Source organism: Rhinolophus ferrumequinum, chromosome 6 (assembly GCF_004115265.2).
Source record: "Rhinolophus ferrumequinum isolate MPI-CBG mRhiFer1 chromosome 6, mRhiFer1_v1.p, whole genome shotgun sequence".
Taxonomy (NCBI): domain Eukaryota; kingdom Metazoa; phylum Chordata; class Mammalia; order Chiroptera; family Rhinolophidae; genus Rhinolophus; species Rhinolophus ferrumequinum.
In genome coordinates this window covers 58,225,359-58,243,369 of record NC_046289.1, presented here as the reverse complement: position 1 = coordinate 58,243,369, position 18,011 = coordinate 58,225,359, and the positions used below count along the sequence as shown (strand labels likewise).

Here is an 18,011-nt window from a genome sequence, read left to right as displayed (position 1 = left end):
GAAGGGGCAGTGCCTATGGGGGAGGGGGCGTCTTTGGGAGAGAGGTGCCCACCCAGCCTGACTCACAGGACGGGGCAAGGGAGCTGGGCTTTCCCACTCCTGCAACAGTGATGGTGGCAGGGGATAGAGAAAGGAAACCTACAGGTGCCTCTGACTCAAAGCAGCTCCCCTAGCCTGAGGCTGTCCTCAGAATGAACAGAGTCACCGTGCAGGCAGTTAGGGGCAAAACATACAGAGGCCAGAGGAGGGGCATACAGATACGGTTCCAGGGATCCAGTGGGGCCTGGGGGAGCTGACAGTGTCTCCGACGACATATGCTTTTGCCATCCTTTGATCTTATCAGCATTTCTCTGGAGATGATATTATGCATTTCCATTTGAGGCCTTCATGAGCGAGGTCTCATGCAGCTCATCCCCTCCTAGTCCCAGCATAATGGAATCAGGAGCACCAAGATGACCCTACCATCATGTTCTGTGGATTTAGTATATTCAGGGAAACTGCCAAGAGTTAAAAAGTAGCCAGCTTCCTAAAATCTTTTGACATATCTGTTTCACCTCCAACATTTTTTTTTAAGTAAACTTTTTATTCTGAGAAAACTGCAGATTCACATGATGTTGCAAGAAATAATATAGGGCGATCTCCTGTAAGCTTTACCCAGTTTCTACCAATAATAACATCTTGCAAAACTATGGTACAACATCACAACAAGGATATCCACATCAATACCGTCAAGATTCAGAACAATTCCATCACAAAAGGATCCCTCATGTTGCCCTTTTATAACTATGTCCTTCCCTCCTTCCTACTTAACCCCTAATCTGTTCTCCTTAACCCTACTCTGTTCTCCGTTTCCATAATTTTATCATTTCAAGAATGTTATATAAATGTAGTTCGATAGTGTATAAACTTTTGAGATTAGCTTTTTTGCTATGCATAATCCTCTGGAGATTCATCCAAGTTTTTGTATCAGTATCTCATTCCTTTTTATTGCTGAGTACTATTCCATGGTATAGATGTACCACAGTTTGTTTCCAGTTGTAGGTACTTATAAACAAAGCTACTATGAACATTCCTTTACAAGTTTTTGTGTGAACATAAGTTTTCATTTCACTGTGATCGATGCCTGGGAGTACAACTACTGGGTTGAATGTTAGCTGCATGTCTAGTTTTTTAGTAAACTACCAAATCGCTTTTCAGAGTAGCTATACTATTTTTCATCCACACCAGGAATGTGTGATCCACGTTCTCCTCATCCTAGCCAGCATTTAGTATTGTTGCTATTTTTTATTTTACCCATTCTGATAGGTACACAGTAATATCTCCTTGTGAATTTAATTTGCATTACCCTACTGGCCAATGATGGTGAACATATTTTTATGTACTTATCTGCCACCTCTACATCTTCAGTAAAATGTCTGTTCATGTTTTTTTGCCCATTTTCTAATTAGACTTTTTCACTGTTGAGTTTTAAGAGTGTTGTATGTATTCCAGATATTAGCCCTTTTTCAGACATGTGGTTTGCAAATATTTCCTCCCAGTCTATCACTTGTCCTTCATCCTCTTGAGCAAACATTTGTCATTTCGATGAAATACAATGTACCAGTTTTTCCTTTAATGGATCATGTCAAGTCTAAGAACTCTTTGCCTAGCCCCATGTCCTGAAGAATGGCCCCTATGTTTCTCTTTCATAAAAGTTTCATAGTTTAACATTTTACATTTAAGTCCACCATCAAGTTCAGTTAATGTTTATGTACAGTGTGAGGTTCATTCTTTTGCCTACAGGTGTCCAATAGCTCCAGCACCATCTGTTGAAAAGACTATCCTGTGTCGACTGAGTAAAATGCCCCAGCCTCCAACTCTTTGACTCACAGGACTGGTTGAGTCCCCCCACTATAGGCCACAGCTCCTAAAAGGCAGCCCTTCCACACAGCTCCCACTCCTTCTGTTACTACCCCTCCACCCCTTCACTGGCCCTAGGGCACTGCACCCTCCCCTGTGGCTTCCCAGATTCTCCCACACCTTTGTAAAACAAGAGTCCCTGTATTAACTTCTCCTCAAATTACCCAATGTAAGCCAGCCATCTGTTTCCTGTCAGTACTGCATGACACAGCCTACAAATAACAAATTTTCTAAATCCCAAACATCAGATATGTACTGTCAATTGTCACAAAGCAATAATCATTTTTTTTTGAAAAGTCATTTACAGGTATTTATAGGCAGATGGATTTCCACTTTAACACATGCAATCAAACATTTCCTTTGTTGTTTTATTTTCTTTTAACTGTGTCTGCAGTACTCGTTAAGTGCAGTATTTGCTCATCCAGCTACTATCCATTACAGCTGAAATACTGATTATCCATGCGTCCTGCTCCCATCAGTTACTCTCTGCATCTATTTGTATCAGAAATTCTTTCCTTCTGAGCAGCGAACACTGCTCAGCCAGACTGAGACCACAGCCTTTCTCTGAGGAAGGTGATTAGAACACCCATCAGTTTCTATGATCTATATCCCTCTTGTTCTTTATGAAGAGATAATCAAGAACTACGGTGTATGCAAAACTGATGAAAAATACATTATATCCTAGTTGTATAAAAGGAAACAAACCTGTGTGAGAAATTAATAGCAGTAGCAGTAAAATAAAAATCATAAACCTTTACATAAAAATATTAAGAGTTCAGTGTGCTTGGTTTCTGATGATTTCTATCCAAAAGAAGTTTCCCGTATTTTATTTAAAACTTAGCAAATATATCACAATTACAAATATTGCATCTATACAGCCAAAATGAAGTGGAGTTAAGGCAGGATAAAAAACACTCTAAAATAAGGGCCGTATCTCTATATGCAAGGGCAAGTAAAGGACTGATGCAGTTTTTTGCTACTTAAAACAACCAAATCCTTCTACCATATTCACTCATTTTATTCCAAAGTTTCAATGTTTTTGCCTGAAAGGCTTGGGGTCTCTGCCTTTTGCATGTTGACCTCAGTTGTGCAATTCATGCTGAGTACAAACACAGACTAAAACAAAACACTGGAGTTTCACCTTCACTATATGGACTGGTTATCAACACTGATCCATAATAAATAGAAAACTTGCTTTTATAGACCTATATTATGTGAGGGCTGAAACGGACCTTTGAATTCATCTCGCCCAGCTCTCTCCTTTTATAGACATGGACATTGGAGTCCAGACAGGTTCAGTAATTTGCTCATGGTCACAGTGATCACAGCCGGTCCAGCACTCTTCCCTACAAAACGCTTAATTACACCACCTGTGTACCAGTGCGCCTGCATGTGGCAAAACTTTCCAACTGATTTTTTTACTATGTTTACTCCCTTCTGCATTTTGTCCGGTCACATCTAGAAAAGGTGCTATGGATACACGTAGGTGAGGGACTCTCATTCAGTCACAGCCAATTAAGAGGATATCTGCCCTTTCAAATAAATCCAGTATTTTAAATAGTAACAGGACCAACTTGGATATTGAATATGAAGAACACTGGTTCGGTTGCCGTCTTTTAAATCCATGTGCTCATGAGCTTTTTTTGGTGGGGGATGGGAGGAGGGAGACATATGATATCAGAAATGACTGATAGAGTTGGTCTCTTCGGCTTGTCACATGCTGCATACAAACAGTTCAAACAGCAAAAATTGAGAAATACTAGGCCAAATAATTTGGCCCCAACCTTTTAACCAGCAAATGGGACAAGCCAATGGAGCAGATCAACGCTTTTAGTGGCTTTTGATTTGATTCCACTGGCATAGACACAGTCCGAATTCAATGTCAGATTTATTTTAATATTGCAGTGAAAGTGCTACTAAACAGAAAATATAATAAAGTCAATATCCATCAAGCAAATTGATTCTTATTTTTGTAACAACTTTTTTTTTTGGCAAATGGTTCTGTAGTTATAGAATATGAAGACACTTAGAACTAATCTCCCCAATATGAAAATGTCCCCAAATTATCAAGTTGAAAGGCACATACCACTGCCCCAGCAGTTCATTCAAGTTATCTTTAGCATGTGAAATTTTAATTGTGCTTTTAGCTTGTTATCAATGCAATATGGCCTTAAAAAGTGACATCCGTGCATATGTATAATTCCTTTTCAAAGGGACCAATCCTCTTCTCCTTTTTCTGATTTTTCACTTTCTGATGATCAATTTTTGTTAGTTCTTTGTTTTATAAAGGATCCAATTCATGATGGTCTCAGAAAGATGCACTTCACAGTTTGTGTTCTATTTTATCTAGAAACCAAGTTTCAATTATCTTTGTGTCCTAACACAAAATGGAGTTCCTTGAAGTATCAGTGTGATGGTATTTCCCTACTATCATTTGTTTGAATGCAAAAGTCCTGGATTATTATCTTTTCTTACTGGTTGTTTAAGGCTTACTTCGCTTCCAGAAGAGATGATTGGCAAACTATTATCCATGTGGTATCTGATAAGGTGGCCGACATTATCAAATATATGATCCTTGGTCCTCACCTTGAAAAGGAAATACAGAGGTATTTAGGTTAAATGACAATAGTTCTCCTGAAAGACGAAACAATCAGGGGGAAAAAAAAAAAACAAAAGAACACATATCCCTGAAGGAGCTATTTTGCTGAATAAAATAAAAGGTAGTTTTCAGCTCTGTATCCCTCAGTAAACAATTCTTTCATTCCCCATTACCTTTGTAAAGCAACTGTCCTTCCCAGTTAGGAAAATGGTAAGCATTTGTCACCCAATCCAAATTTGCAATCAACCTTTTTGCCATGTGACAATTTGCTATATTCTATCATGTCACCATTCCTATAAATATTTCAGAGGGTTGTATCAAAGCATGAATTTCAGGATTATGATTAAATCTCATCAAGCAGAGTTCTTCCATAATATCCTGTTTGTGCAGGAAGCAGGCTTTTCTGCAGAGGTCCTACCTCTCCTTGGAGGCTCAACACAAATCCTGTACCTTCCAAGAGCCTTCTCAGACCTTTCTAACAGGTATGTGTCTCCTTCCTGCAGACTTCATGCCGGTGATTCATAAATACTTGTTACACAGAACTTCGTGTCCTGCATGCCAAACTCAGGGAACTCAGTTGCCCTAGGCCTGCCTTCTCCTGTGGACTTTCCTCCCTAGTGTAATTATATCCTCACCCTAGGCACGGGCAGAAGACATTACTCTTGATCCTGGTTCCACTGGCTCAGCAGGCTGGCCATAACATACTCCTGCTGGGAGGCTGGCTGGGAACTGTCTAGGAGAGGGAAGGGGCGCAGCCAGGGCACACCCTATTACATAATTCTGCTTCCTCTCATCTCCTCAAGACATTCTTTAAGTTCTGTCTAGATACTGGTTTTCAGCATAAAACACACACACTTATTGGAATAAGTTTGAATACGAACTATGAATTAAATAATGGTATTGCATCAGTGTTTTAATTTCTTGATTGTGGTCATGGTACTATGGCTATGTAAGAGAATATCCCTATTCTTAGAAAATACACACTCACGGATGAAAAGGAAAAGGGCACGATGTCTCCAACTTACTCTCAAATGGCCCCAAACCTGGAAGATGTTTTTACCTCTTCCGTCTCATCCCCAACCCAAGTCAAATCAGCTGGTCACTTCTGTCAGTCTGTGCTCTTAATTTCAGCTCACTCTTCCCTCCTCTGTACTTCTCCTGCCTCCATTCTGGTTCAAGCTTTCACTAGATTTTAACCTAGAATCCCCTAATTACTTTCTCTGTCCTTGTTTTTCCCCCCTTCTCTCTAATCGATCTTGCAAGCAAATACCAAATTAATCTTCCTAGTGCCAGGATTATAAACTAACCACTTGGGTGAATACACCAGGAGGTGTTTCAGTTTGCTGGGAATAAGGTGGCAGAGAGTTTTTAAGTTTTTTGAATAAAAAAATGGGGAGATTTCATATAAAATCTAGTTTTGTGGCTTCTTTGGAAAAACCAAAGCTGGCTACAGCAGCCCCTACTCCAAATGGCAGCAATTGACTGGCACTGAGTGGTGACCGCCGCCCTTACACAAGACATGCGCGTGCAGTTCATCACAGGCCACCACTCCGCTTGCTCCTTCCATCTCTTGCCCAGCTTTACACACTTACAGCACTGGCCAGGCCCTGCAAACATTTGTCACTGTGACCCTCATCACACAGGCTGTGTGTGTGTGTGTGTGTGTGTGTGTGTGTGTGTGTGGTAACAAAACATCACAGATCTACCTGCTGAACAAATTTTCAAGTGTTCACTATACAGGACTATTTGGTTTTACTGCCTTTCACTTTATTGTGCTTTGTAGATATTGCGTTTTTACAAATTGAAGGTTTGTGGCAACCCTGTGCCAAGCAAGTCTACCGACACCCTTTTCCCAACAGCATTTGCTCACTTCGTGTCTCTGTGTCACATTTTCGTAATGCTCACAATATTTCAAGCTTTTTCATTATTATATTTGCTATGGTGATCTTTGATGTTACTATTGTAATTGCTTGGGGGCAACATGAACCATACCCATATAAAACGGAAAACTTAATTGATAAATGTTGTATGTGTTCTGACTGCTCCACTGACTGGCCTTTCCCCTGGGGATGTATGTTGGATAAATACCCAGAAGTGGAATATTTGGATCATATGGGACTTCTATTTTTAATTTTTTGAGGAAACTACATACAGATTTTCATAGCAGCTGCACCACTTTACATTCTCACAACAGAGCACAAGGGTTCCAATTTCTGCACACCCACACTTGTTCTTTCCTGGGTTTTCTTTTTTTTTTTTTTATAATGGCGATCCCAACAAGTGAAAGATGATGTCTTACTGTGAATTTGATTTGCGTTTCCCTGATGATACTGTTGTTGAGCATCTATTCATATACCCGTTGGCCATTTTTACATCTTCTTTGGAGAAATGTCTGTTCAAGTTGTCTATCATTTTTAAATCAGGTTATTTGTGTTTTTGTTTGTTTTGTTTTTGCTACTGAGTTGTAGGAGTTCCTTATATATTTTGAAAATTAATCCCTGCTCAAATACATGGTTTGCAAATATTTTCTCTCATTCAGTAGGTTGCTTTTTCACGATGCTGATTGTTTCCTTTGCTGCACAGAAACTTTTTAGTTTGATGTCATCCCACTTATCTATTTTTGCATTTGTTGTCTGTGTTTTGGTTTCGGTATCATATCCAAGAAATCATTGCCAAACCAATGTTATAAAACTTTCCCCTTATGTTTCCTCCTAGGAGTTTTATAGTTTTAAGTCTTATATTTAAGTCTTTAATCTATTTTGAGTTGATTTTTGTGTAGGGTATAAAGACAAGGGATCAATTTCATTCTTTTGCATGTGGATATCCACTTTTTCCAACCCCTTTTTGTTGCAGAGACTACCCTTTCCCCATTGTATCCTTTCCCCATTCTTGGCAACCTTGTCAAAGACCATTTGACCATATATGCATAGGTTTGTTTCTGAGCTGTCTATACTGTTCCATTAGTCTATATGTCCGTCTTCATGCCAGTACCATACTGTTTTGATTACCGTATCTTTATGTTTTAAAATCATTAAGTATGATGCCTCCAGCTTTATCCTTCTTTCTTAAGATTGTTGTTTGGGGTCCTCTGCGGTTCCAAATGAATTTTAGGATTATTTTTCTACTTCCATAAAAAAATGCTATTAGGATTTTAATATAGACTGCATTGAATCTATAGATTGTTTTGGGTAGTATAGGCTTTTTAACAATATTATACCTTCCAATCCATGAACATGGAATGTCTTTCCATTTATTTGTGTTTTCTTTCATTTCTTTCAGCATTGTTTTGTAGTTTTCAGGGCACAAGTGTTATGCCTCCTTGGTCAAGTTCATTCTTAAGTATGTTACTCTTTTTTGACGTTATTGTAAATGGATTGTTTCCTTAATTTCTTTTTTGGATTGTTCATTATTAGTGTATAAAAATGCAACCGGTTTTTGTATGTTGATTTTGTATTCTGCAAGTTTGCTTAAATTGTTTATTCTAACAGTTTTTTTGTGTGGAATATTTAGGTTTTTCTTCATAAAGATCATGTCATCTGAGATCATTTTATTTCTTCCTTACCAATTTGGATATCTTTTATTTCTTTTGCTTGTGTAATTGCTCTGGGTAGCACTTCTAATATTATGTTAAATAAAAGTGGCAAGAGTGGGCATCCTTGTCTTGTTCCTGATATTAGAGGAAAAGCTTTCATATTTTCACTGTTGAGTATGATATTAGCTGTGGGCATTACATATGTGGCCTTTACTATTCTTAGTTTGTTGAGTGTCTATTTTATCATGAAAAGGTATTAAATTTTGTCAAATGACTTTTTTTATCTATTGAGATGATCATGTGATTTTTATCCTTCATTCTGCTAATGTGGTGTGTCACATTGATTTTCATATGTTGAACCATCCTTGCATTCTAGGGATAATTCCCACTTGGTCATGGCGTACAATCCTTTCAATGCACTGTTGAATTTGGTTTGCTAGTATTTTGTTGAGGATTTTTGCACCTATGTTTATCAGGGATGTTGGTGTGTAATTTTCTTTTCTTGTAGTGTCTTTTTTTGGTTTTGGTATCAGGGTAATGCTGGCCTCATAAAAGGGGTTTGGAAGTATTTCCTCCTCTTCAGTTTTTTGGAAAAGTTTAAGAAGGATTGGCATTAGTTATTCTTTACGTGTTTGGTAGAATTCACAAACAAGCCATTTGGTCCTGAGCTCTTCTTTATTGGAAAGTTTTTGATTATTGATTCAGTCTCCTTACTAGTAATTTATCTATTCAGATTTTCTATTTCTTTATGATTTAATGTTGGTAGACTGTATGTTTTTAGGAATTTATCCATTTCGTCTAGGTTATCTAATTTCTTGGAATATAATTGTTCTTGGTAATCTCTTATAATCATTTAATTTCTGTTGAATCAGTTCTTTGTTCATTTGTTGCTTTTTGTTTTATATCCCACATATGAATTAAATCATACAGTTCTTATACTTTTCCATCTGACTTACTTAACTTAGTATAATACTCTCAATATCCCTCCATTTTATTGTAAATTGGCATCAGTTGTAATGATGCTCTTTCAGTTCTGATTTTATTTGAGTCTTGCTTCTGGTTTTATTAGCTAACCTAGCTAAAGGTTTGTCGATTTTGTTTAACCTTTCAAAACCTAACTCGTAGTTTGGTGTATTTTTCCTACTGTTTTTCTATTCTCTTTCATTTATTTCTGCTCTAATCTGAATTATTTCCTTTTTTCTGCTAATTTGGGATTTAGTTTGTTCTTCCTTTTCTAGTTCTTTGATGTGTAAAATTAGGTTGTTTATTTGAGAGCTTTCCTTTTTTTTCAACATAGGCATTTATCACTCTCATCTTCCTTCATGTCGCTTTTGCTGCATCCCATAGTTTTGGTATGCTGTATTTTCATTTTCATTTGTCTCCAGATATTTTCAAATTTCCCTTTTCATTTCTTCTTTGACCTATTGGTTGTTCAAGAGTATGTTGTTTAATTTCCACATATTTAGAATAAATATTAGAGTTTCCTTTCTGCCATTAGTTTCATTCCATTGTGATTTGATAAGATATTTGGTAGGATTTCAATCTTCCCAAATTTGTTAACACTTTTTTTTGTGATCTAACATATAACCTACCCTAGGATTTGTAACCTAACATGTTAATATTTCGAGTGTGTTTGAGAAGAATGTGTATTCTGCTGCTGTTGGGTAGAATGTTCTGTACATATCTATTAGGTCCATTTGATCTATATAATGTTATTCAAGTCCTCTGTTTCCTTGTTCATCTTCTATTTGGATGGTATTGAAATCTTCTACTATTACTGTTTTGCTGTCTATTTCTCCCTTCAGTTATGTCAATGTTTGTGTCATATACTTGGGTGCTCTGAGGTTAGGTGCATACATATTCATAATTGTTATACATTTCTAGTGAATTAATTCTTTTATCATTATATAATGTCATTCTTTGTCTCTTTTAACAGTTTTTGCTTAAAGTTTACTTTGTCTGATATAAGTATGACCACCCCTGCTCTCTTTTGGTTATCATTTGCATGGAATATCTTTATCTATCCTTTCACTTTCAACCTATGTGTGTCTTTAAATGTAAAGTAAGCCTCTTATATAATTGGATTATCTTTTTTTATATCCATTTAGTTGTTCCACATCTTCTGACTAGAGAGTTTAAACCATTTACAATTAAAGTAATTATTGACAAGAAAGGACTTATTATTACCATTTTGTTGTTTTTAGTCCAGGATCATTTCAGTCTACAGGTATCCTCTGTTCCAGCCATACATTTTTTTTATTGGCATAATACCATTCTACTGCTCTGTCTGTTCCTATGGTTCCTTCCCTACACTTCAAATGTACCCCCTCTTTAAAATTTGCCTTCTTTTAAGTTTCATCATACATGTCAGGCCCTGCAAGGAACCTTTCAGTTTGCCTCATCCAGAGCGCTCCTCTATCCTGAGAAACATCATAGTGCTTTGGTCGAACCATTCTTATGTCATTCATCCTTATAATTACTTAAGCATCTATTTTGTGAAATTGTAAGTAACCTGAGAGCAAGGACTATCTATTTTTTTGATGTGTAAAATTAGGTTGTATATTTGAGAGCTTTCCTTTTTTTTCCTGATACTGAGCAATAGTCAATTGTAAATCCCTGTACTTCCATGTAAATATTCGTTTAATTCACTGAACTGAATTGAGAAAGGCAGAACTGATCCTGCAGGGTGGATCCCACTCAAACCCCTCCACTAACCTTGATTTAGCACTTCCTGCTCCAGCTGGAAGGTTCAAGAAAAAGTAAACCCTTAACCTTGAACACTTTTCAATATAATAAGGTTGTGGATCTTATTCCGAGTAACCTTACTCACAAGACCCTACAAGGACCACAAGGAGAAGTCAGTGGTACCTTGCCTTCCGGATCTACCAGGAGAAGGTGTTTTGCCTGGCCTCCCTGTAGTCCGCTCAGTACATACTGGCCAGGAGATGTTGCGCTCTCTCGAACCAAAAAGTCCCCGTCTTTGACTAAGAGGCTCTCTGCTGCCTTCCTGCTCAGCTTGCCGTGGTAGCAGTCTTCACTCCGCAACTGCTGCCTAATGTGTGGCAAAGAATGTGAGCTGGCAGGCTGGGCCATGGCACCTGGCTGAACAGTTTCTGGTGCTTCTGAAGTCAAAATACAAAAGAGAGACATCATCAAGTTATCTCCTCATTCATTCATTCATTCATTCATTCACTTAGCAAATACAACTTGAAGCCCTACTGTGTGCCGGGCACTATTTAAATAATGCTGTTTCTAAAACAAATGAGGTTTATGTTTTCAGAACTTTCAACAGCTCTAATTTAATAGGAGATCCAAACATTGTTACCAGGAAAGTCTTTTCCAGGTGCAGGAGTTTTCCTTTCAGATGAGAAAAGGAACTGGCCCATGAGAACTGCTTTTATAACTGCAGAGACAGGCTCTTTATGTCCTGACGGCTATATGTTGAAGAGAAAGAGGCTTATGCTGTATCTGAATTACAGAGCGCCTTCTAAGACTTTCCGAACTCTTTGAAAATGCCTACAGTAACTTTGGGCTATGCTTACTTTTTAGCATTCAGCTTTTTTAAAAACCAAATTATTAAGGTGCTTCAGAGATGCTTCTGACCAAGCACTTCAAAGCTATGCTGATCCTAAGAGTATTCCTATTAAATGAACACTCTGTTGTTTGTGTCATTCACTTGCCTGGAAAAAACAGAGTCAATCAGGTTAAAAAAAAAAAAAAAAGGCAAAACATCGAGGCAGCTCCCCAAGGGTCTGCAGAATGAGTATTATCCAGAACGAGGGCACTGGGGATGACAGGTACTTCCAAGTAGCGTTTAACAGTACTATTGATTCTGACAGTGATAATCATTATTGTGTAGTTCCCATTTATCGAACATGACAGGCACTGTTCAATGCTATATTATCTTGTTTGACTCTCAAAATTAGACAGGCAAGAAAACAGATCTTTAAAAAGTCCAAATTACTTATCCAAAGTCACACAGCTAATATGTTATAGACCTGGGATTTGAAACAAGATCCGACTCCCAAGCCCAAGTAATTAATCACCACACTCTAAAGCTCTTGCTTTAGATTGAAAAATCTTTCTATTTCCACAACTGGTCTTGCCACTCTACTCCTGTACTCACCAAGGTCCTTAGTAGATAACAAGGCTATCAGGATGATTTACAGCATCTCCAGAAGTAATAACATAAAATTCTTATGTCTGAATCTAGCTAAAAGTCATGTTTAATATGGCAAATTAACCAGGAAAATAACCATAGAAATCAGATTTTGTCTTTTTAAATGCAAAAGACCTTTTGCAGTAGAAACCAGCCTTTATCTTCATAAATGCAAAGGGGTGCTTATGTGTCCTTATGCAAGGGTCTCATAAATGAAAAATCCTCTTGATTTTGAGTTTTACATCTTATACGTGACAATCCTATAAAGTCGCTGATACAGGGAACGAGTGCCCTGTGGACATAAGGCAGTTCTCCTGTTAATATGCTATAGTTTCGTCCCTGCTTAAGAACTCTCTGCGTAACACAGTTATGATGCCACATTCACAAGTTTATCTTTTAAAAATATCTTTTGTCTATGTCTAGTGGCTATAAATATTCTCCTTTACAAACAATCAGGTCTTTCAATTGTCACTAGAAAAAGCCTGAAGAAATGTGTCTAGATTTGATGAATAATACTTGAGGTTGGACTTAGTGCTGTCTGCTTTCAAGCATAATGGGGAACTTCTGATGACTAGCTATGTGTGTTTATGTGTGTAAGAGAGAAAGTGTTTTTGCAAGCGTGGAGGACAAGCACGCATGCATGTGTGTGGGCACACACATCTTAGTGCACGGTGGCTTCTGGTTTATTCTGAGATTATGGTGGAGAGCTTTTAGACAAGGACAAAACAAAAGAAAAACAGACACTATATCATCTTGAAAAGAGGCAACAGATCATGGGCCAGCCAGAGGATCTGGACATTACTTTGCTAACATGGTTTCCCAAATTAGCACAAGGGCAAGATACACTGTGCTAGGAGATGTCAATCATTCAAACATTTGCTAAGAATCTATTTCTACTAAAAGAGAATATCTCACAGACTTTTGTAAATTTTTGTTTTAATTTTGAAAGTTATACATGTTAATTTTTTCAAATGTTGGAAAAAATAAAGAAAATTAATCACCAATGGTCCTATCAATAAATACAACCACTCTTAACATGGTGGTACATCATCTATTATCGTGGTCCTTTCCTTACATAAAGTTGACTTTGAGGACGATAATCATAATTTAAATAGAGTTATTTATATGTAATTTCCATACAATATTCAATTGTTGACTTGATATATTTTCTCAGAAGTAGTGAAGTTTAAGGAAGTAGCAAGAAAGGCCATTCTAATTGAAACAAAAAAAGGAAAAAGTGATAGGATCATGGAAGAAAATAATCAGGTCATCTTGGAGTTCCATTAGTAACTAAAGACAAATTGTTCACAATTAAAACTTCAGGAAAGCACAAGATACACATGAATATCCAAACCCATATGTATCTGATGCACAAAACCTTTGAAAGGGGGAATACAGCTTAGGAAAGAGAAAAAAATCTAACATGTAAAATCTGAAATAAACAATTGCAAGTAATGCCAATGAGAAGGGAGGGGGGTAAGACATTTAAAGAAACCAATGTGAACTGTGAAGACAGCATATTGATGCATTCAGTTTTTTAAAAGCACATGTAAAAAGGTATTTTTGATAGTATTGATTATTATATTATCAATGGACTGGGAAATAACTGTGTATAGAATTAAAAATATATGCAAAAGTAAGGATAACCACATAACTAAAAAAAAAATCAGAAGAGGAATATAAACTTGTGAGAAGAGCATCAGGGTTAGGGAACAATCCTCAGTTTTCTGTTGTGGGAAGAAAAGCGTACCCTTTTCTCCCCACGTCATGTTACAACAACTTCATCTCTGATTCAGGAGGACCACAAGTAGCCAATTCTCTTTAGTAGTTATATTTTTAAAAGTTGCCATGAACACTGAATTATTGCAAAGTGAACCATTGTCCCTCAGGGCATTGCAGGGTGAAGTTCCTCCAAAGCCTCGAGGCACAACATTTTTATCAATCATACATAGCCTTGTTTTACGCGTTTTTCTGTCTCAAGACACCACATTTACAATATATTACTGATTCATTAACACTGAACTCACAGTCCTCATCACTATAACCCATGCCCAAATGAAGCTTATCTAACACATATTTTCTCTGTAAGGCATATCACAGCCTTCTTGAGCTTGGGAACACTAGACAGAACTTCAGCACTATACGTAGAGGCCATTTTAAACAGCAAAATCATCAAGAAATATCACAAAATGTGGAAAACGTGGCACTAAATAGATAGCAATAGGATACTTATTTACAATATGAAAGTTAAAACAAAAAGGCAAAGCACTGCCTTGTTTGACCTCAGCTGGGAGTGTGTGCACTGGGCAACTCAAATTTTCTGTTGCTCTGCATATGTCCACAAATCACCACAGAAGTGCCATGAGTTTGGATTTGGAGGTTACAAATAAATTTTAGTGAGTGAGCAAATTCTCAAATATGGAATTCATGAATAATGAGAATCAACTGTATATTGTTTACCAGTATGGGTCACTTGTGTGTGAAAATTATCAAATAGGATATTATTTGGATTATTGAGGGGAAAAACTATGACCACTCTGTAAGGTGTCTAAGAAGTTACTACTAAAAGATGTTAACATAAAATGTTAAGCATAAATGAAAGGCTAAGATACTACCCAGAGAAAAATTATCCGTAACATAAAGGAAGAATCACATGTCTACTAAAATATATTACAAACCCATAGTAACTAGTATATTGCAATTAATATACTGGTATAGAACAGGCAAATGGGTCAATAGAAAAACTATTCTCATATATAGGAGGCTCAGAAACAGATTAACATATATAGGAGGAATCTAGTATAATAGAGATTGACATTAAAGAAAGAAGAGATTACTTAGTCAATGATGTTTGGAAAATTGGATCTTTACATAGATAATATCACTAGACCTACCTCATATCAAATATAAAGTTCAAGTGGAATACATGTTTTATTATAGAAATAAATATATAAAGCTGATAGAAGAAAATATATAAAGCTGATAGAAGAAAATATCCAGAAACTGGATAAAGAAGAGAAAAGGTTAATCCAAAGCAATTAGAAGGAAGATATAATAAAGATAAAAATGGAAATCAATGAAACAGAAAACAAAAATAGAGAAAATTAAACCAAAACCTGGATACTTTGGAAAGATCAATTAAATTAACAAATCTCAATGGACACTGATCAAAAAAAGAAGAGAGACTACAGAAAGCACCAATAACAAGAAAGAGAGAAGGCATCCTTCAAGGCAGCAAGAGAATGATAAAGGAATATTATGGCAAATTTCATGCGGAACTGATTCTAAGTGAATAAAGCAAAATCCTACTAAGTTTTTTAGGAAATTACATTGCCAAAGAAATCACAACCCCTTCTGGTGGTCTATGGCTGTGAGGCTTCTAAAGTGAACTCCAATCTCTCAAGCTCACACCTGTAGGAAATGGGCTGTAAAGGTGGTGAAGCCCCAAGAAATGGCCCATTCTCCAGCATCCTCTTGAAATATACACATTGAGGATAATGGCACAGAAGGCACAGACCCAGCCCATAGATGACAATAGACAAGGAGGCTCCTCTCATAAAGCGGAAACAGAGTCCAAGCAAATCACTTTGTGTAATTCCAGCTCAGGGAGCCTTCACAATCACTGCCTGGCAGGATTTGGTAATCGCTGTGAACCAGTGACTGCTGTGTGCTGTGCTTCCCTTTGGGGAATGTGAGTTTGTATTGTGGTTATCTTATTCCAATTCCACCCATGTCGCTTGCGGAGAGGGCAGACAAGTGACAAATGATAAGGATTCCCTACCCGGTCTTGATGGAGAGGACTCACATCACCACCATGGAGTTTCAGGCTGGATGTTGTAATCATATGGGGTATTGCACTGATTACATTATATTGCACTGATCCTTTGGGAGAGGGCAAGTATGTTCTATGCGAAAAGAAGAGTTCACGGGTATTTGGTAGCAGAAAGGTGTGCCGTAGCAGACTGTTGTCTGCCAATATATTCTCCCTTTCATTACATTATAGAACTCTTAAGTTTTAGCTGGGCTCATGGCCACCCAGCTAGACTCACTTTTCTAGCCCCTTTGAAGCTAGGGATGGCCACAAGCCCTAGTTCCACCAATAGCACATGAAAAGAAATGATGTCTGCCACTTCTGGGTTGTGTCCTTTAAAGGAATGTATGTGCATTCCTCTTGCCCTTCTCTCTTCCCATTGGCTGAATACAGATGTGACGGTGAGATCCCAAGCAGCCATCTTAGATCACAGACTGAAGCCAGGTGTCAAGAATGACAAAGGTCCTACCAGACCTGTACCACCAATCTTTGGGTTATTGGAAAAATAAATTAACTTCAGTCCTTTTTACACTATGGTATTTTGGGGATTTCTTTGTTATGGAAGCTGAGACTGAAGTTAATAATAAATCAATACCAAAATTAGACAGCATACTGTCCAATTCATTCTACCATGTTTGACAAGAATTAAGACTGTATCTGAGCTCTTGCTATGTTGGTAGTGTGCTATGATGAATTGAGAAGCTTTGAAGGCATGCTTGAGAGATATTAGGTTCATGCTTCTAGATTTACTCTTGCTTTATTTTACCAAACTATTCAGTAAGCTTTTGCCTGAATAAGAGGGGTTAAGTATGACCAAAGAAGCAAAAGAGGATTTTTGAGGGAGGAAGGAAAGAAAGAGAAGGAAACAGTAGGGGAGAAAGGTTAAAAGTTGTATGGGTATTTGAGGGAGGAGGAAAGAAATAGAAGGAAACAGTACGGGAGAAAGGTTCAAAGGTGTATGGATATTTAAGATACTTTGCAAAAAAGTACGCACAAAGTTATCCCTACTCCAACTCTACTCAATTTTCTTAAGTCAACATTATTTACACTTTTGGTGTTGGATTTAAATTTTTGGAGGGAGTGATGCTAGGCTGAAATTAATCTCAGGGGGATAGCAAGAAGCCCAGGAGAGCTATAGTACATTAAATCCAAATAGGAAATAAAAAACGAGTGAGTATTGGAGGCTTAAATTATCAAACATGTTGCTACTAGGTCAGGGAGAGGAAAAAAAAATGAAAAAAGAAGTCTGGAGTCAGTGAAAACACATTTGACATAACAATTTTGGATACAGCAGGCCTCACTGACTTTCAACCAATGGCAGGTTGGATTAATTTTGCCTTTTCATATTATTATATTGTCTATGACAAAAGGCAAAGTTTCTTTGCTTGAGTTATGAAGATTTTTAACATTAAAGACTTGATTAAAAAGGAACTGCAATTGTGAATCAAGGAATAGATCAGATCACCTAACTTATGCCATATTTCTAATAATATGTTGCTGCTCTGAAAAGTCCATAAAATGGAACCTATCAAGTGTATACTCTTATAAAATTCCTTTTAAAGCCTGAGATCCAGAAACCCTTCTTCAAAAAGCTGTCCCTCTAACAAATGTGACCTTACCCACATAGGATACTCCATAATGAAGTTCTCTGCAGAAATCATGGCATATCCCATTACCCATGGGACAAGATGCCCTCTGTGGTGGACATAGAGATGCACTATCCGGAGCCCTTCAAGTAAGGACCAAGTGCTCCAGGTGTCAGCAGCCAGCCTTCAGGATCTGCCTCAGCGGCAGAGAGCTGCCCTGCCCTCCGGCAAGCCCTCACGTGGCCCATATCCTAAGACTGAGATAAGTGGGGCTAAAAGGCCCCGTCCTTTGGGCCCAATGGGCCCAAGGGCAACTCTGACAGGCCCATATGCTGTCTGTAGGGTTGGCTGAGGCTTTGTCAGGCCTGCACGGCAGTAGTTCCATTTCTCCCTCTACCCAAGCCTGCTTCTTCCCCCTCCCTTCT

The 18,011-nt window shown here is 37.7% G+C and overlaps 1 protein-coding gene across 2 annotated transcripts in view; it reads right to left on the bottom strand.

The window, feature by feature from the left end:
• Positions 1–71: 71 nt before the first annotated feature.
• SHC4 (SHC adaptor protein 4) overlaps positions 72–18,011 on the bottom strand; it is a 111,429-nt gene continuing 93,489 nt past the window's right edge. For both annotated transcript variants that reach the window (XM_033108515.1, XM_033108516.1), the window contains 2 exons: positions 10,899–11,152; positions 72–4,485 (listed from right to left, as the gene is read on the bottom strand). In XM_033108515.1, coding sequence (XP_032964406.1) covers positions 4,330–4,485; positions 10,899–11,152 — 410 coding nt within the window. In that variant the 3' untranslated portion in view covers positions 72–4,329. The remainder of the gene's footprint in view (positions 4,486–10,898; positions 11,153–18,011) is intronic.